This window comes from Panthera pardus, unplaced genomic scaffold (genome assembly GCF_024362965.1).
Source record: "Panthera pardus isolate Hobbes unplaced genomic scaffold, ASM2436296v1 HiC_scaffold_22, whole genome shotgun sequence".
Lineage (NCBI taxonomy): Eukaryota > Metazoa > Chordata > Mammalia > Carnivora > Felidae > Panthera > Panthera pardus.
In genome coordinates, this window is record NW_026526788.1 from 3,011,496 (window position 1) to 3,031,574 (window position 20,079).

Sequence of the window (20,079 nt, forward strand, 5' to 3'; positions counted from 1 at the left end):
CTAATGCATTTTAAATACTTAAGACAAATACCAGGAAACTACGCGGATCAGAGAATAGATTTTCTGTCAGCATTTAGTGCTTCTACATATCAGGGGGATCAGTCTCCACGGATTTGCTGGGAAGGGGCTCCATTCTCTACCTTCTCCACGCATGGAGCTCTCCTTTTGTTCTACGGGAGGGAGAATGTGCACATGGGATGAAAGCCGGGCTGATTATTTCAGACCCAGGCTCATGTCTGTGTGACTGATGAGGTGCTGGCCCTCGGCCTGTGTGACAACATTGAAACCTTGTCCCCTCCTTGCAGCTCTGCTGGCGGGTCCTGAGATGTCCAGGCTGTGGTCGGTGTGTGTGTGTGTGTGTGTGTGTGTGTGTGTGTGTGTGTGTATGTGTGTAGGCACTTATAGATCACTAATAATAATTCTTTCATTACAAAACCCACTGATCTTTTCCAGCCCTTCTGGCAGTGTCTACTCCTGCTGACTCCTTTGGAAACATTGTACGTTTAATTCGCTTCCGTAGACCCTACACTTCTGGGGTCCTGCTACTTCTCCAATGACTCCACTCTTACCTTTGCCGGCTCCTCTTTCTCTGCCCATCTAGGTTTTATCCCTTGGAACTCTGTCCCCAGCCACCTTTCCTTTTCATGCTACATGGCTAGTGTGTTAGGTAGAGTGATGGCCCTCAAGATGGTCACCCCTAACCCCCAGAACCTGTGAATATGTGATGCTACTGGACAGAGGGACTTTGCAGAGGTGACTAAGAGAAAGGGAGATCTCTTGGATTATAAAGGAGGGCCAAATCTAATCATAAGAGCCTTTAAAAGCACACTGATGGCTGGCTTTGAGGAGGGAGGGAGAGGGCCAACAGCCGGGGAATGTGGACAACCACTAGGAGCTGAGCATTGCTTCTGGCTGACAGCTATCAGGGAAGGGGGGCACATCAGTCCCACAGACCTGGTTTCTACTGATAACCTTGATTTCATCCTGTGAGGCTCTGAGCGGAGAACCAGCTGAGCCACCACCAGCTAGAGACTCTCTACCTACAGAACTGTCAGGTAATACGTTTGTGTTGTCTTCAGCTGCTAAGGTCGTAGCAACTTGCTTTAGCAGCCATAGCAAATGGAAACATTCATCCTGAAAGCTCTTTTACACTGTCACAGCTTCAACTAACCACGTAAAGGACAGCGAATCCCCGTTTTGCACCTCGCGGAATTCCTTACGCTCACAACCACCTTCTGCTGGGCAACTCTACTTGGATATCTTAAAGACGTGTCCAACTTTACCTGTTAGAAAGTGAACTAATTTTCTTTCCTCCCAAATCTTTTTCTGTCTCTGGTGTTCGCCAAGCCAGAGAGCGGGCTGTAGGCTAGATTCTTCCCTGCTTTACTGCTTGTGTGGTCTCACCTCCATCGGGTCTTTGTGGAGCTGTGACCGTCTCAAGGAGGGGCGCCTTGATCGCCCTGTTTCAGGTGGTGGCCCTCCCCCTGTTACACACGTTGTCTTCTTTTCACATCAGCCTCTGGTGTATCAAACTCACTTCTTTGCTTTTCCCTCCCCTCACTTGGAATGTAGGCTCCATGTCTGATTTATTTTATTCATTCTATGTAACAAGCAGTAACACACTAGTTCCCAAACATCAGGCATCTCTCTACGCAGTTGTACAAATATCCACTTATTTAATACACATTTTTTCCCCACTGCTGTATTTCTAGGTTCTAGACTAGTGCCCAGCATGTAGTAGTTGTTGAGTGAACAAACGAATGAATGAATTCAGCCGAAAGCTAAATCCTGTTCATTTTATTTCCCTACTGTCTTTTAGATCAGCCCACTTTGTCCATCCCACGAGTGCATCCTGAGTCCAGTCCTTCTGCATTATAGCAGCAATATTCAAGAGCTCCCCTTACGTGCCTTCCTTTCCCCTAGAACCCACTCTGCAGTGGAGCTGCAGGGAAATTGCCACACGCCTCTCACCCGCTCCCTCCTTCCTCACTCGCTAACCTTCAGCCAGCCTGAACGTTCAGTTTCCCAAATATGCCCTTTCTCCCTTTACTTCCAAGACTGTGCAGTGATTCCTCGCCCTGGGATGTGCCTCCTTGCCACCTGCCCCGTTCGCCATATTTCGGCTTAGTTGTTCTCCTGTGTGACACCTTCCTGACCTCCACCCATCTCCATCACGGGAAGTGCTTGTCTCTGTGCTCACAAGCTATTCTGTCTTGGCGTCTCTCCTTCTCTCCCCCTTCCCCACATATTCCTCACCCCCCTTCCAGCCCCGTGTGTAAAGACCTCGTTACCCCTGCCGTTCCTCGCTAGTTCACAAGGTCCTGGAGGCCATGGGCTGGGGCTCACGATCTACTTCAGCACCTAGTGCACCAGCTGGCACCTAGCTGGGACTCAGGACATACCCACCAACCCAGTGAATTGGCTTCCTGGGGCTTGGTGAGCCCAGGCCAGGCGACCTCACCGGCCAGAAGGGCACCTGTTCTGCCAGTGTTGATTTCCAGGCACAATTATATGTGTAAATGCATTTTCACTGTTCTGCCTTAGGACCCAATTTTTGAAAATTAGATTTTAAATGTCCCATCCTCCTCACTTACATCCCATGCTTCTAGACATTTAGCGCATAATTTAAAATGAAAGGCATAGAAAATTGGACTCATTTAGTTTACTCTACTTGAAATCCATGTTAGGCTATTTTTAAATTCTCATGGATCTTGTGCTCTTTAGGGTGTGTGTAAGAGGGAGGGAGGGAAGGGGAGAGGAAAGGAGGGAGGGAGGGAGGAGGGAAGGAAAGAAGGAGGGGAGGGAGGGAGGAGGGAAGGAAGACACTTGCCATAAGCAGTTAGAGATGCACCATGTTATTATTATTGCGCGGTTTTTTCTAAATATAATTTATTGTCAAGTTGGCTAACATACGGTGTGTACAATGTGCTCTTGGTTTTAGGGGTAGATTCCCGTGATTCATCGTTTACGTACAACACCCAGTGTCATCCCAACAAGTGCCCTTCCTCAATGCCCATCACCCATTTTCCCCTCTTCCCTGCTCCCCATCAACCCTCAGTTTGTTCTCTGTATTTAAGAGTCTTTTATGGTTTGCCTCCCTCTCTATTGCACTTTGTTTTAATACGGTTTCGCATTAGCATTGCCCCAAATACAGTTTCCAAAGTCAAACGCTGAAGTTAAGACTCAGCCTCAACCTTGGCCGCACTGTGTTCTCAATTGTGATGAGGTGCCAGCTTGCACTGTGGGTCACAAGTGGGGAGTCTCGACATTCTTTCCCCTGCTTTCCACACATTCCCCTGTCTCAGCCACGCCCACTGCAGACGGCGGGCAGGAGCCGATGAAGATGCCGGCATTGGCCGTGGGTACAGACCCCCTTAACTTCCAGACCCTGCTCTCCTAGGCACCACGCGCACAAGTGGGCTCAGACACCCCCTTCATCCCCGGTCCTGAATCCCCATCCTCACATTAGGAGTGGGCGCAGAACCTTCCGCTCTCACATGTATTCCTCTACCAAGCTCTCTGTACCCCTTGGGCGTGTGGTGGAGACGCCATGCCACTGGTGGTGCTGAATGTTCACGCCGAAGTTGAGCCCGTAAGGCACCAGTGACCCCTCCTGTCTCCTCACGCGTGGCCCGCAGCTGCCCCTCGCTTTCCCCAGAGAGGCCCAAATGCCCACCGCCTGTGCCCATTGTTTCCCCACGTGCCATTCTCTGCTTTCTGGAGCCGTCGTGAGACTCAGTGGCATCGCCAGGAAAGCGAAATCAAACACACGTTGTAATAGAGCTAATAGACAATGTAACAAATGCCAAGGGGAGCCCACTGTGGGGTGCCCTTCTCCTTCCTGAGCGTTGAAATCTAACGGGAGGGACAGAAAGATAAAACCAGAAAAAAACCCACCACCAACACCAACAACAGGTAAATGAACCCGTAAAGAAAATAACGACAGGATTTTGTGAGGCCTACGAAGGCAACAATCAAGAATCAGAGAGAAGATAATCAGGGTGGGAAGCAGCCAATGCCTGTGGGGAAGGAGCTCTCCCACATGTAAGCTGAAGCTTAAGGATAGCAAAATCACCTTACACAGGCGGCAGGGGAGTGCCAGGCACAGGGTGGGGAGAGAGCCCGTATGGAGAGGACGAGGCCAGGTCAGGGGGTGCCGGATGTGAGGGGTGGATGGGGAGACCGGGGCAGGGACCATGCAGCCCCCCTGCGTGTTTTGTGGAGAGCTTTAGATTTGGTTCCCAGGGCAAAAGGAAGCCAGCGCGGGGTGTTCAGCAAGGTTTTGTGGCCTCTCTCTCACGAGAAGGGCCATCGTAGAAAGGTTGGGAATCTCAGGCTCCTTCCCTGTTGGGGGCCTGGCGGAGCGGCCCTGGAGAAGACAGGACTAATAGTTTCTACAGAATTCTGCAAGCCGGCCCCCTCTGCTGAGTGGAAATAGAAAACACAATGGCCAGATGTGCCAAACCTCTGCCCCTTTGAAGCGCAGCCAGGGTGGGCACCCTTGCCCCTCCCCTCCCACCCCCCCGATAAGCACCCAGTATTGCCTGCCTCCCTGATGCCTCTCCCGGCAAGGTGCCGCCTGGGAGCCTCCTACCACGAGGTGCTGCCTGGGCTGTGGAAGATCTAGGATTATGTTCCCCGGCAGCTGTTTTGATAAGGCTGAAACTCAGCTCTTTCATAATGTCGTGTTCATTGCTGATAAGGCTTGTCTTTTTCTTTTCCCTTGTCCGTTATGGAATTAACGGCACATGTTGGTGAGAGCAGGCTCATCACTAATACATGTGGGGCTGGGGCAAAGATACAGCACGAGGCACACATACCGTGTATCTGAATGTTCAGAGCTCTAAATCTGCCTGGTAAATGGCCGAGTATTGCAGGTTCTATTGTCCTAAGTTGCAGCTTTGAAGTATAAGTTTTATTATTATTCAGGTACGGTAAGGCCACCAGGTCAGGAGATGACTGTCCTTGAAAAGAGAGTTTGTAACTCATAGGTTCCCAGGGGAGGGACACGCCACACCCTGGGGGCCCCATGGGAAAGCACGGGGCTCAGTTAGGAGGCAGAAGGACGGAGGGGAAATGTGGGCAAGAGACTTTATTTTGAGGGGCAAGGAACAGGTGCATCAGGGCACACAGGCTGAGGACTAGTTAGTTCGAATAATTCCAGGACTCCAGAGCATCGGGCTGTCCTCAGTTGTCTGGTACCTGGCCCTGGGTGACAAGGGCCAGGGGATGGTGGCCCTGAGTGAGAGCTGGATGAAGGAGGTGGCTCTGGATTGGTTGGTTTTCAAACGAAAGTCTTCGTCTCAGGCGATGTGTTCTCTATCTCGGGTGGTCCTTCCAGGATCAGCAAAGCTCATAACATATGGAATTATTGACTCACGGTGTTGTATATCTGAAACTTCTATAACATTGCATATCAATTAGACTTTCATTTAAAGATTAATTAATAAATTAAATAAATAAGTAGCCATGAACTGTAAGAAAATAAAAATATGATTAGTGCCCTTGGCAAATATAACTTCTTAATGGTTGGAAACCAGGTATGGATTTAGAATTCTTGGATCCCTTGGATTCTGTGCCAGAAAGCTGACTGCAGGACGGTTGGCCATGGCCCCCAGCCCCCCGCTTGAGGGCTGGCTCCTTTCTTTGTCATCTCTGTCATCCGTCAACCATAAGCACCGCACACACAAGACTATAGACACACTAGCTTGCATGTCCAAGCTCTGTCCACCCCTTTGTGGTGAGGCTTGAGTGTGCTACCAGATCCCCTTCTGGAAGGAGGGATGGGCTTCCTCTGGATGCTGAATGTGCTGGGGGGAGACAGCCCTCAGCTCTCAGTCTCTTTGGGGATTGCTGGGGATGCCAAGGTTCATGCCTGGACCCAGCACCCAGTCAATGAAGGGGCATAAAGGCCTGGTCCCTCATTACAGCCTGGAACAACTCTGGAGGACTGCCTGGCTCCAGAGCCCCCATAGGTTGGGCTGAGGCATTTGTCAGGGCTATGCTGCAGCCCAGCAGTCCTGCTACTCTCTGAACTCCCACAGGCTCTGAGCTGAAGAGCACTCCTCCATAAACATCTAGCTCACTTAGCACCCCCTCTCGCAGCCAATCTCCTTACACCCTCCCCTGCTGACCACCAGCCTCCCAGCCTCCCAGGGCCCCTTGGGCTTAGGGATCCCTGGGCCGCCGGTGCTGATACCCTGAGGACACTAAGTTGGGGAAGAGGCTTGCCTGAGTTTAAGAAGTGGGCCCAGGGACATTTGGGTGGGGAAATTCCAGCGTCCTGGGTCCCAAGAGCACAGATAGGAACTGCAAGGGTTGTGGCCCCCTGGCCCTGTGGGGAGGGGTTGTGTGGAGAGGCCCAGAATGGGGTCTCTCGGCTCTAGGCCCCTCCTGCGTAGGTCGTAGGGCAATCCTGGACTGAAGAGTTTCGGAAGATGAATGGCTTTGGGCAGAAGCAAGAGGCTTCACTCAGGTATTTTCCTGGGAGATTTTATACTGTGTGATCTCTCCCACCTGGCACGCGTTTGTCATGTTTTCTCTCTGTTAATTTTCTCAACGGCCTGGCTTCGCCGCCATGCGTGGGCTGGGTGTTGAAGGAAAGGAGAGGCACACGGGCTTGCATCTGGCCGTCTGTGAACACTCGGTCCACGAGCAGCAGATGCATGGTTCTGCGTGGCTGGTCGCGGGGCCACGTGGGGGTGACAGGAAGTATCTGGATGTGGGTACCACGTGTACGTGTATGTGTGGGGAGGGTTGTCCCTAGGAGGAAGGAACCTCAGAGTCAGCTAAACGCATACTTTTGTGAACCTGTCCCCAAATGGAAAATGTTCCCATCTCACCAGGTGGCTCAGTGTGACCCATATGGCCTTCCCCCCCCCCCTCGTTCCGGAAAAGGTTTGAGACAATATGTCAACAACAAAACTGTAGGTAGGAACTTAGATTTTTAATTCGCAGATATATTTGAAACATTTTTAAACGTTTATTTACTTCTGAGAGAGAGAGAGAGAGGGTGAGCGCACGAGCGAGGGAGGGGCAGAGAGAGAGGGAGACAGAGGATCCAAAGCAGGCTCCACGCTGTTAGTGCAGAGCCTGGGTCGGGGGCTCCAGCTCACAAACCGCACCTCATGCCCTGAGCAGAAATCAAAAGGCAGATGCGTGATGGACTGAGCCACCCCAGCGCCCCAAATTCACAGGTATTTTATCTCCTTGGGGATGTCTTATTGAGACGCCTGAGTCTGCCTGCTCCTTTCGGCATCTGGGCACGGTGGGGAGAGGCTGGAGGTGCTGCGAGCTGGCTCCTCCGGGCTGAGCGTGCCTCGGAGGTGGGTACTGTCTACTGGTTGGTAAAAGGCATGGCCTCCATTCGGAGCCTTGAATGGAACCACACCCAGGGGGAGGGATCACCGGGCAGTGGTGGCTGCTAGCTGGCCCTTACGTAGACAAAAAAGCCAGTTCACTTTTGGCCGCCCTCACAGCCTGCAGGAGGTAGTTGTCCCCACGTAACCCAGGTTCATCCGGATTTGTGCTGTTCCGACGCCCGCCAGCTAGGACGGACGAGGCACAGGAAGGGCAGGGAGTTGGTGCCTCTGTGTTGCAGGAGGCGTTGTTGATGTCTTGGTGTTTATTGTATTTTATTGTTTTTATAGGTATGAATCACCTTAATCTCTATAATAACACAATGAGTAGGCATGTTAAGGTCCCATCAAAAAGGCAAAAGCCTGGGGGTGCCTGCGTGGCTCAGTCGGTTAAGTGTCTGACTTCAGCTCAGGTCATGATCTCATGGTTCCTGGGTTTGAGCCCCGCATCGGGCTCTGGGCTGATAGCTCGGAGCCTGGAGTCTGCTTTGGATTCTGTGTCTCCCTCTTTCTCTGCCCCTTCCCTGCTCATGCCCTCTCTTTCTCTCTCTCTCTCTCTCTCTCTCTCTCTCTCAAAAATAAATAAACATTAAAAACTTTTTTTAATTAAAAAAAAGAAAGATGAAAATCTGAAGCACAGAGTGGTTAAGTGTCTTGACCAAGGACACACAGCTAATAGGTGGCTTAGCTAATGTTCACCTTGGCAGTCTGAATCCAGAATCTATGCCATCAACCACTGTATATCATGGAGTCATGGAAATATGGATGTCTTAATTTTCTCTCACGGTGCAGCCAACCTGTGCAATCAAATCCTATGCTTGAAATTACTTTCCTGGTTTTCCACCAGAAATTTTCTTTTTCTTTTTCTTTTTTTTTTTTTTATTTCACGAGTAGAACCCAGTGATTCATCACTTACATATAACACCCAGTGCTCGTCCCAATAAAGGGCTCTCCTTAATGTCCATCCCCCATCTAACCCATCCCTCCCCGCCAACACCTCTCCAGCAACCCTCAGTTTGTTCTCTGTCTTTAAGAACCTCTTACAGCTTGCCTGATGACTTGGTATTTAAACACAGGAGTTTTGCCATCTTCTCTGTTTATTTCATTCCTCTGGCACCTGCCCCTCTCGTCCCCATGTGCTCTGTTTTGTTTGTAATAGAAACTGAAGTGTGTCTGTAGATTCATTTCTTTCTCAGCTCATAGGTCCTCTTTTCCAGGGAGCCTGTGCGGCCCTCTCTCTCCTCCTCAGCCTGGATTGCATCTGTCTCTCTCCTGCACCCTTGCCTGAGTCGTTCTTTGATGACCTCAGGTGCTTGGCGTCCTGATAATCTGTTCTGATTTCTGTCTCCTTATCAGGTTGAGAACATAAACGGCATCATCTTCATTGTGCTTCCCCAGCGTCTGGCACAGTACCCGGCCTGTGCTGGTGTTGCAAGACATAATGGGCACCTTCTCTGAGCTCAGGACTGCGCTAGGCACTAAGGGTTCAAAGAAAAGAAAACCCTGAAGCGCCCGGGTGGCTCAGTCAGTTGAGCATCTGACTCTTGATTTCGGCTTAGGTCATGATTCTAGGGTTGTGGGATTGAGCCCCGCATCAGGCTCTGCGCTGAGTGTGGAACCTGCTTAAGATTCTCTCTCACTAGGGGCGCCTGGGTGGCTCAGTCGGTTAAGTGTCCGACTTCAGCTCAGGTCATGATCTCACAGTTGGTGAGTTCAAGCCCCCATGTCAGGCTCTGTGCCGACAGCTCAGAGCCTGGAGCCTGCTTCGGATTCTGTGTCTCCCTCTCCCTCTCCCTCTGCCCCTCTCCCCTGCTGTCTCGCTCACTCTCTCAAATATAATAAAAAAAGAAGATAGAATCCCATGAGGATCAGCCATGTCCCACATGAACTTGATGGCTATAGGAAGGTCTGAAAGGTCTGGAAGCCTGCAAGAGGCAAGAGCACCATGGGAAAGAGGGGGTTCAGGGCAAGCAATCAGAGTCTTGTAGCCCAGAGAGCATCTTGGTGGGCGGAAAGGCAGAAAACATTTGAGGAGAGTGTTCCAGGCAGAGGAAACAGAGCCAAGATGTAAGTCTAGGAGTCAGACAAAGCAGCGCATTGGGTCAAGACACCACCATGGAGACGGGGTGGGAGGGGGGCTCTGAAGCTGCGGGACTCTGTCCTTCCCCCTTCCCTGTTAGCCCGTGTCGGCTTTGTCCTGTCACTGTGCCTAAACTGTGGCTGCAGGCAGCATCCAGCCCTCGTGTTTCAGCTTTGGCCATGGAGAGGGCGGGTCCTCTTCAGCCAGTGCACGTTTGAAAACTCGGGAGCGAGGAGCCACTTGGTTCATACGAACGTGTCTTCCACCCGGGACGGACGCGGCTAAGACGGTGGCTATGCCGGCAAGGGGCCGAGTTGAGGATGGTGAGCACCCCGGAAGGGAAGGGTGCCGGGCAATCCCTCTGCTAGAGGTGGCGAACGTTGGCTGATATGCTATGGGACTGGGGAGCAGAGCAGTTGGTGTTAAAAGCGTTCCCTCTGTATCCCCACGCCTCCCTGCCAAGATCTGCTGGGTGCAAGGGGCGGGCCATAAGTGGGGTGGCTGCTTAGTTACTTCTCAAGACGGCTGAGGGGGGCACAGCCAACATGGAGACCCATGTAGCTGGGGGTCAGATCGGCTTCCAAGGGTTGCCATTCCTTGCCCTTGAGCACAATCTGAGTTCTGCTGCCCACGTTCCAGGATCTCTCTTCCAAGGGCGGTAACCCAGGTCAGACCTAGGGTAGAGCACCTAGGGTTTCAAACAGAGAGATGCCATGTTCAAATATTTAACAGTTATGTATGCAACTATGTAGCCTCTGTGTTAGAGGGAAAAGTAAATTCTTCTGTGAAATGTAGAATGCCTGGGGGGGGGGGATTCGTCAATTATATTTCATGACAATTGGGCAGTAGGATTATGTATTTGAGAACATATAGACTTTGTCATAAAACTGAAGTGGGTTGGGGCGCCTGGGTAGCTCACTCAGTTGAGCATCTGTCTTCAGCTCAGGTCATGATCTCATGGTATGTGGGTTCGAGCCCCACGTCGGGCTCTGTGCTGACAGCTCAGAGACTGGAGCCTGCTTCAGATTCTGTGTCTCCTTCTCTCTCTGTCCTTCCCACCCCCCAACTCATGTTCTCTCTCTCTCTCTCTCTCTCTCTCTCTCTCTCTCAAAAATAAACATTAAAAAAAAACCAACAAATGAACTGGATCTGAATTTTTTATTTACTCCTTGAATTAACTTCCCTCAGCCTCAGTCTCCGTATCCTCAAAAGGGATTAATTTAGAGAGTTATTGTAAATGAGATCACGCACCCACATGGCCATCATGCCAGCACCTTGTGTGAACTCACTTTCCTTAGCTCAAGAAGATCAAATGTGGATTTGGGCTTTTTTTTTTTTTTTTTAATGTTTTTATTTATTTTTGAGACAGAGAGAGAGCATGAGCAGGGGAGGGGCAGAGAGAGGGGGAGACACAGAATCCGAAGCAGGCCCCAGGCTCTGAGCTGTCAGCACAGAGCCCGACGCGGGGCTCGAACTCACGGACTGTGAGATCATGACCTGAGCTGAAGTCGGACGCTTCACTGACTGAGCCACCCACGCGCCCCTGGGTTTTTTCTTCAAACACAGATTAAGAAAATAGCATTCCGTTTTGAAAACCAAGCCCCACATTCTATTCCTTGTTCTGTCTGTCAAAAAGAGGAGAAGTAAATCATGTGTGCATGTGGTACATGCATGCGTGTGTGCATGTTTGAGGGAAGTGAGGAGAAGGAAAAAGAAGAGTGTATGTTCTCAAATGTACACTACTAGGCAATGCAAATAAATAGACATTTTAAACAGTTTTTAAAATATCACAGGGGCCCCCGGGTGGCTCAGTAGCTTAAGAGTTCGACTCTTGATTTTGGCTCAGGTTATGATCTCGTGGTTTGAGTTTGAGCCCCAAGTCAAGCTCTGTGCTGACAGCCTGGAGCCTGCTTGGGATTCTGTCTCCCTCTCTCTGCCCCTCCCCTGCTCATTCTCTCTCTCTCTCTCTCAAAATAAACAAATAAAACTTAATTTTTTTTTTTTAAATATTGCAAATGGATGTCCAGGTCAGAACTCTTTCAATTACATGTGCTAGAAAGCTAAAGGCAAACCACAGCCCACAAAGGTCGGTCTGCAGGGAGAGCTGGGGAGAGTGGAATTGTCTTTTCATTTGGTAGAAACATTTGGCTGGCGAGGACATGTGCATGGGGGCTGTGGCTGGAGGTGATGGGAGCTGATACTGTTACCTTTTTTTCCTGACCTGCTTCCCATACCACGCCTACTTGGTTTTCCTTCCTGCCATTGCATTGTGCTGATTTATTAGGCTGTGTGCTTCTAGGGCACCGGCAGATTGCATGCAGGAGCAGGTCTGAACTGGGAAAGTGAGAATTACTGTATCAGATGATACCCAATTAACTCGTGACAAGCACAGCAGGTGAACCTGGAACTCAGGCTTTATCTTTTATGTAGCAGAATCAGTCACTGTATATTAAAACGTTTTTTAAACCTCATGGAGCTTAGCTACTCATTTCTCCTTTCTTCCCACCTGCCCGCCATCTCTTCCCATATACGCAGGGGTGGTTTTTACAGACTTGAGTGTCAAAACGGACAAGTCCCTGAGATGCGCTCTGAGTTCAAGGGCAGTGGGTCGGGGCTCCCTGAGGCAGCCATGGGGCACCTGGGCAGCCAAAGCCACACGCCATCAGGCAGAGCTAAACAGTGCAAGCGGCAGCATAAACATAACTTCAGAATAATTAGTTTTACTTTCTTTGTGGGCACCTGAGTCCCATGATGATGCTCTAGCTCTGAAAAAGCTTTTCCACCCCCTGACCTTTGGTGCCTCTGCCAGTGAGGTTATTATAACACAACATTCTCACTCAGATTCCCCCAAGGGGGACGTCTGGATGAAGGAGTTCATCTCTGCATCCACTTCCAGGTGTGGCTGTGACATTGGCAGTGGAAGGTCGGATCCTGCGCCCTTGGACCTGCCCATGTCCTGCAGACACCCTGTCTTCCTTTGGCGTGGGATCATGTACCCCATCGACTAATCTTAATGGAAGCTCAGGGAAAAAATGATTCGGAAATTAATGGGAAAGTAAAATAATATGGCTTTAAATGCCCGATGTTCCAAAACACAAATCTTATTTTCTGTGCAACTGCTGTTTCGGATTATCCATGCCTCCCCTGGCTTCAGCCAGCATGGAAAATCCTTCAAGATCTCTACTTCATTCACTTCCGCAGGGAGTCATTTTTTAACCCCCTCAAGCGGGGCGGCATCTCTTCCGTAATTCTCCCAGAATGAGTGCTGCTTTAAGTTTCCGCCACTGAACTGAACAACCTGCTTTTATTCATCATGCATTTATGTCACCAAACCTGGTGTTCTTCAGGCAAAGGGCAGAGTCAGATTCAACTCTGCAGCCATAGTGACCAATGCACAGCCGGGCACATTTAAGAAACTCTGGATGGATATAAGAATGAGAGTCAGGCACACCCCCAAAGAGAAGTCTGCTCTCTGGTACCATTTATTAATTCTGTCAGATCCATATCTGGTCATTTTTCTTCTCCCTGCAAATCTCTTATGGACATCAGAGGAAAAGAGAAAGAGAGGGAAATTAACAACAGCACTGAATAATGACCTGCCAATGAGAAGTGAATCCATTGCTAATTTAGTGATGGTGTATTTATTTGGTTCCAAACCTAGGGAATTGACCATAACCACTCTAAGACCCAGGCGGGATTGTATCCTGTTTAACTCAGGAACCCTCTCTTGATACTCAGTTTAAATGACTACCACACATCGTGGTAACAGAAAAATCCTGTAAATAAACAAACTTATACATGCAAATAAAAATCTGTTTGTGAAACCACATGAAGTTGTTATCTTATTATTAGGAGTGAAGCAACATGAATATAATAACAGAGAACTGTTAATCATTTTTCTCATCTCAACCTACTATGAAATCACCTATATATGAATATATATTTATATTACAAAATGGTAATTTATTTTAAGCAAATATGTTATCAGCCTTCTTCCATACAGCTTATATACAATCAGGTTTCCATTTGTTGATGGCTGTTTTCTGCAATTGCCTGTGCTCTTTGTAACTCTGACTTCTTACAGCATCTTTGTACTGTCCTTAATTTACTCTGTCTGTGAACACCTGCTCCATTTTGTTGGTGGCTAAAATTTCGCATGCATTTATTCAATGTGCATTTTCTGAGCCCTTGTGTTATTTAAAATAGAAGTCATGGGTTCCCTAACAATGGGCTCTGGGACATTCCCTCACTGGCTGTGTGACTTTGGTCCTACTGCCCCTCTGTTACCTATATAAAATAAGGATAACGATAGAGCTGCTTTGTAGGTACCATCATCATTTAATATTTAGAACAAGGTGTTTAGAACAGTACCTGCCACCCAAGAAGTTCTCAAGGATATCATTATATCATTGATATCATTACCTTGGTATCATGTTTTCTGCACAGTGAGTTTCCAATGTGACAAGATCACTCTGGTATCAGCAGGGACTCATGGCTGGTGTTTCCGTCTTGCCCTACAGTGTAAAACTTGACTTGCACTTCATATCATGGATTCTGCCATTTTTCAAGGTCCTAGACAATACTGTTCCATCCCACGTATCAAGACAATCAAGGTACAAGTCCATTTTTCTGTGCCGTTGACTTCCCTGGGTCTTTGTTAGCTCGATGTTACCACTTCATCTCCGTGCATGGTTTCATTACTCAAATAAACATGTTCTTCATTCACTCAAGTAGAATAATACTTTAGATATTTCACAATTTCTCAGAATTCAGCAATTTCTCTTTTGTCTTTCACTTCTTCCTTTTGGAGGATTTTACTCATGGGAGCTGATTGTGTCTACATTGATCCTTGAATAATGATCTTCGAAATCTGATGACTTCTTTCTGTAAACCAAGGCCAAGCCTTGTGTTACTAGAATTATTATGTTAATTGAAAATTCCAAGAAAATGGCAAATGTTAGACAAAATTTGTGATTAATGCTAAACTGATGGGGTCCCTTCGGCTTCCATTTTCAAATTTGAGGTCATACTGTGCTGATCTCATGATGCTGTCTTTATTGATTGAGGGTGGTGGGGCTGAAGTTCTTTGTAGTCAAATGCTTCACTCAATCTGATAGCAAGTCATTTCCTGTACTACTATTGTGACAAATATTGCTGTCCCTTTATTATGCAAAGAAAAGATATAATGCACAGAAAACCTCATTAGATTTGTTTTCCACTTAACATTCTCTTACCTTCCTTGTTTACACTGTAAAGGATATTGCTGGATAACGCGGTAATATTTTTTCATCAGACTCATCGGGACATTTTTGGATCATCAGTTATCATGAAGATTTATGGAAAATGTTGCTGTGCTCTCCAGGGGGAAATCAACGTTAGAGTCTGGCCCCCAGCTCTCTCGGTGTCCCTTGATGGCATGTCTCTTCTAGATTTAAATAGTGCCTGGCATGAAGTAGGACCCGGGTTAAATTCCTGAAACGTTGATTTGTGTTTGTACCGTGCGCTCTGCTAAATGTTTTCACAGATTTACCGCATTTAATTATCAATCAGTTTTTGTTTAATTGGATTCATGAAATTAATTATATGAATCCCATTCTGATAATATTGCCTGAACCTGGAAACCAGATCCCCTCAGCAAATGGAGCAGAGGGGAGGCATTTGTACATTTTCCCAATTAGGAGGCCTGCTGACCTGTAGTGGTCAGCCTCCTTCAGCCATCCTTGGTTCCTGGAAGCTTGCCTCAAAACCACTACCAACCAGGCTCTAAGACCCGGTTAGAAAAGGAAGGGAAAAAAGAAGGGAAGAAAAGATGAGCTCTATTCTCAATGCATCTGGGGCATATTATTTAGGAAGTTAAAAACTTAAACTCCCTGTCTACAGTCCTGGCTTCTCTGGAAGGTTACTAGTCAACCTAGCGAAAATGTGTGCAAGGCATTTTAGGCTGGCTGACTGGGAGATGGGTCAGGATCCAGTATTTCAATGCAACATCCTTTGCGGGTGGTGGCCTCCAGGCAAGTGGAAAGGCTCATCAAACTGCCTGGGTGTTCCTGTGTGGGTCCTAACTACCATAGTTATTTCTGAACAGAAGCATGAATATGGTAGATACCCGGATTACTTTTAAACATAAGAATATGGCTTTCTTGTCCTCAAGGGAGGTGCTGTGAATTTTTGTCCTTTGGAGGAAAGGTGGCATCGCAATGTAATTGTAGTTACATATGATCACCGTGGGCTTCTTAAATTACTCTCACTCTGTCAGTGACATCATCTAGTCTCGTCGCTTTACACACACCAGTGCCTTGCAAATGTCCATCGGCACGCCAGACCTTTTCTCGACTCACATAGCCAACTTCATACTTGACATCGCCACCGGATGGCTCATAAACTCAACTTTATCAGATCCCAAATCGGACTCTTTTTAAGCTTCTCAATTGCTTTTATCGCTTCCAGCTTATTGAGGTATAATCGACAAATAAAATTGTGTAAGATATTTAAAGTATACAACGTGATGATTTGATACATGTATGCGTTGTGAAAGAAGCCCTCCCCCACCTCCATCTGGTTAATTAACACATCCACACATATTTGACTTTTTTTTTTTTTTTTTTTGGTGAGAACATTTAAGTTCTACTCTCAGCAAATTTCAGTCTGAGATTGAACTCTTGCTCATCTCCCCAAACTGGTTTCACCTGCATTCCTTCTCCCTTGCTTCATGGCAACTCTGTCTTCCAGTGGTTCAAGGGCAAAAACCTTGTAGTCATTCGCGATGGGTCTCTTTTTCACACTCCTGAATTCAATGTATCAGGCACTCCTGCTGCCTCTGTCCTTAAAATATATCTAAAACCTACCTCTTATCACCAACTCCTGAGACACCATGGCCTCAGTCCCGCCCCGTCCCCTTGTCCCGGATGATCGCTCTAACCTCCCTGTGTCTCTCTGCTTCTCTCGTGTCTTCCTAGAGTCTATTCTCAACAGAGAAGTCATGAGCCAGTTTGTGGCCTTTCTTCTCCAGTGTTTTCCCATTTCGTTCAGGGCACGCAAAATCCTGGCATAGCTTTCCAGTAACTACCGCTATGTAACGAATCATCCACAGACCTAATCACTCAGAGCCATTTATTGTGTGTACAAATTCTGAGAGCCAGGCATTTAGACCTAGAGCAGCAGAAATGGCTGGTCTCTGTTTCCTGATGTCTGGGTCCCTCAGACTCTATGGCTGAAATTATCTGAAAGCTTGCTCACTCACATATCTGGCTGTAAGTTGAGACCTTCACCTGGGCTGTCAGCCAGAACACCTGTGAATGGCCTCTCCATGTAGCTTGGGCTTCCTCACAACATGGTTGGCTGGGTTCCCAGTAGGGAGAGCCAGGCAGAAGCTGGACCCTAGCCTCCGAAGTTAAAGAGCATCCTTCCTGCCATTCTCCATTGGTTGTAATGTCATAACCTGTTCAGATTCAAGAGGAGGGAGACAGATTTCACTGCTTGATGGGGAGTGGCCAAATTCTGGACTAGTGTGTGGGACCAGGAATATGACTGGGGCCATGTGCTGGAAATGTGATCTGCCACAGTGGCCTACATGATCAGAGTTGGCCTATTTCTCTGCCTTACTCTTTTTCCCAGAGAACATCTCCAGATTTTGCTGGAGGACTCATGTATGTTCCTGCCCTAGAATCTTTAGACTGGCTGTTCCTTCCCTTTACTGTGCTCCTCCCAGTATGGCTGCTTATGTGCTCCTCTCCACCCTCTTCATGCTTTAACTCAAATGTCACCTTCCCAGTGGTGCCTGACCACTCTGCTGCCCCGTTCTGATCCCCTTCTCTTGCTTCGTAGTACTTACTACCTTCTAAGTATTCTATGGAACTTTTATGTTAATTATTACCTGCCCCTACCAGAATTAAGCATTACATAAGCAGGAATCTTTATTGCTTCTGTTCACTAGTTTACCCCCTGGGCTTAGAACAGCGCATGGCACAAAATAAGCATAGAATGTGAAACAAAGCATTTCTGGTTGGGACATTCTGAGTTTTTGTGGTACTTGCTCCAGAAGAACCAGTGAGCAGATCTCAGCTACATGGAACCATATCACCACAACTTATTCCCCATGCTAGCATAGTACCTGCCACATAGTAGGTGCTGAAAATAAATATTTAGCTAATTTATTTGGAGAAAAAAACTCAACACAGCTTAACTTGTGAATGAGACCGACATAAATCAACACGACAGGACATCAACTTAAATAGTTGCTTTCATACATTTCTGTTTTTATCTCTTATGAACTGATGAACCAGAACTTTTGTTTTAATTTCTGCATAATTTTTTTTTTTTAACGTTTATTTATTTCTGAGACAGAGAGAGACAGAGCATGAACGGGGGAGGGTCAGAGAGAGGGAAACACAGAATCTGAAACAGGCTCCAGGCCCTGAGCTGTCAGCACAGAGCCCGATGCGGGGCTCGAACTCACGGACCGCGAGATCATGACCTGAGCGGCAGTTGGCCGCCCAACCGACTGAGCCACCCAGGCGCCCCTTAATTTCTGTATAAATATTTGGCTTCTTTTTGAGGAATTTCAGGGTACGTTTTCCAGTTCCAAATATACCCTCTGTCCCCCACCCTTGCACATACATGTTGGCAAAAATAAGATCCCGAGAGCCCTCTAGGCAGAGGCTCAGGCAATAGGACTTCTGCTTTCCACATCCCCCAACTTTAGAGTGTCATGCATGAATTACCTTTGAGAATAAAGGGTGAAATGAAAATAATAATAGGGGTGCCTGGGTGGCTCAGTCGGTGGAGCATCCGACTTCAGCTCAGGTCACGATCTCACAGTCTGTGAGTTTGAGCCCCACGTCGGGCTCTGTTGTGACAGCTCAGAGCCTGGAGCCTGCTTCGGATTCTGTGTCTCCCTCTCTCTCTGCCCCTCCCTTGCTCATGCTCTGTCTCTCTCTCTCTCTCAAAAATAAATAAAAACGTTAAAAAAAATTAAAAAAAAAAATAAAGTCCACCTTAGCAATAATAACAGGGATGATAGAAATGGCAATAACATCAATGACAGCTGCCATCTGTTGGGGGCCTCTCTGCTGCCACCTGCTCTTCTGGGCACTTCATATTCTCATCTCCGTCAGCGGTCACCTTCAGAGGAAGGCACGTTCGTTCCCCAGAGGAGGAAACAGGCCATCAGGGCTTGCCCCAAAATGTACCAAGTTTCTTTTTATTGGTAAAGTGCCTCTTTGATCCACGGAAGGAATAACAATCATCTGTTCCTTCAACATTTGGTGATTACGAGGCTCTGAGTTTCTCTCGAGGAGCCCGCTGATCTCCCAGCTTTGGAAGCCAAGCCTCTGATGTCAGCTACTGTCAGGATCACGTTTCCATGCGTTCCTCAGTTAAAGGGGCCGCAATCCCATGCTACTACTGGTGAGGTTTTTTTGCTTCGTCCATAGGACGGGACTTGTTCCTCTTTCTGGTCTTTTTTTCATACTCTGCAACCAAGCTCTTGGCCACCAGGTGGGAAAGGGGAAAACGCACAGAACACAGCGGCTTCCATTCCAGACACCGAATGAGCTGTCTTGCCAGATACCACGCGCGGCCTGGTGACCTTGCCCCCTGGCTTCATCTCCGGCAGAGATGCTGAAGGCCTCAGAGCATTTCCAGCACCTCGCTCCAGGCAGCCGCCTCAGTGCATTCGAGTGTTTTCCAAACCTAGGATGTGATCATCGCTATCGGCCTGACGGCGATCCTTTGGGTTTTTGGCTTTTAGTCGAGCATTTTTGGGTTGTGTTCAATCTTTGCGTACAATTGCATCAACTTCGGGTTTTTGTGTTGCAGAAACGAGTGTGAAGGAGAATACTACGAAGTACATGGAAATCCTTGAGGATAAACTGCGTAGGTAAGGAGAAGAATTTCTACGTTACAGACTCCATGGTTCATCTGGATTCTTAATTGTAAGGGAATTTAGTGAGAGCAGAGAAAAAGGCTAGCCCATTTGGGGAATGAGTTGACAAAGAAAAAACACACCTAAAGGAGCCCTTGGAATCCTCTAAGAGGATTGAAGCAGGTGCCATATAAACATCTCCTAGCCCTTTTCTCCTCTTTATAAAGAGTAAATAGATTAAGATGTTTTAAAAGTGGGGGAGAACACAAGTTAGTTTCCATGTTCCATAAGAAGAATGTTCTTTGCCATGTTAAATTCCAAATTCATGCCTTGGGGTTTTTTTTTTTTTTTTTTTTTAATTCTTTTCTTTTTAATGTCTGAAGTGGGTCTTAACGGATTTCGACCCAGCTTATACACGTTTTGGAACAATGTAAGAAATACATATCTGAGGTTCTGTTTTGAATCCCGAATCAAAACCAGCGTGAAAATTTGTGGCCGCTTTTTTTTTTTTTTTAAACCCAATTAGGAATTGAGATTTGAGAAACATTATGGATGTTGCAGCGTGTCAAGATGTTTCTCATTTTTGTGGATGTGTGCTCATGAAAATAAATCCCAGCCACCAGGATCTGTTCCTAATTAAGGAAACAAGTATGAGAATGTAATGTGTACTTTCTTCCCTGGGAGTCACTTAGCTTTATGGAGACCGTTTTGCTACTATTTTGGAAATTGGTAAATAACTCTTTAAACACACTATGCCTTAAAACTTTGTCAGCTGAGAT

The 20,079-nt window shown here is 47.5% G+C and overlaps 1 protein-coding gene across 5 annotated transcripts in view; it reads left to right on the top strand.

Annotated features, from left to right (window-relative positions):
- DISC1 (DISC1 scaffold protein) overlaps window positions 1-20,079 on the top strand; it is a 356,419-nt gene that overhangs the window by 260,143 nt on the left and 76,197 nt on the right. For all 5 annotated transcript variants that reach the window (XM_019419015.2, XM_019419010.2, XM_019419007.2 and 2 more), the window contains one exon: window positions 19,255-19,315. In XM_019419015.2, the coding sequence (XP_019274560.2) occupies window positions 19,255-19,315 (61 nt within the window). The remainder of the gene's footprint in view (window positions 1-19,254; window positions 19,316-20,079) is intronic.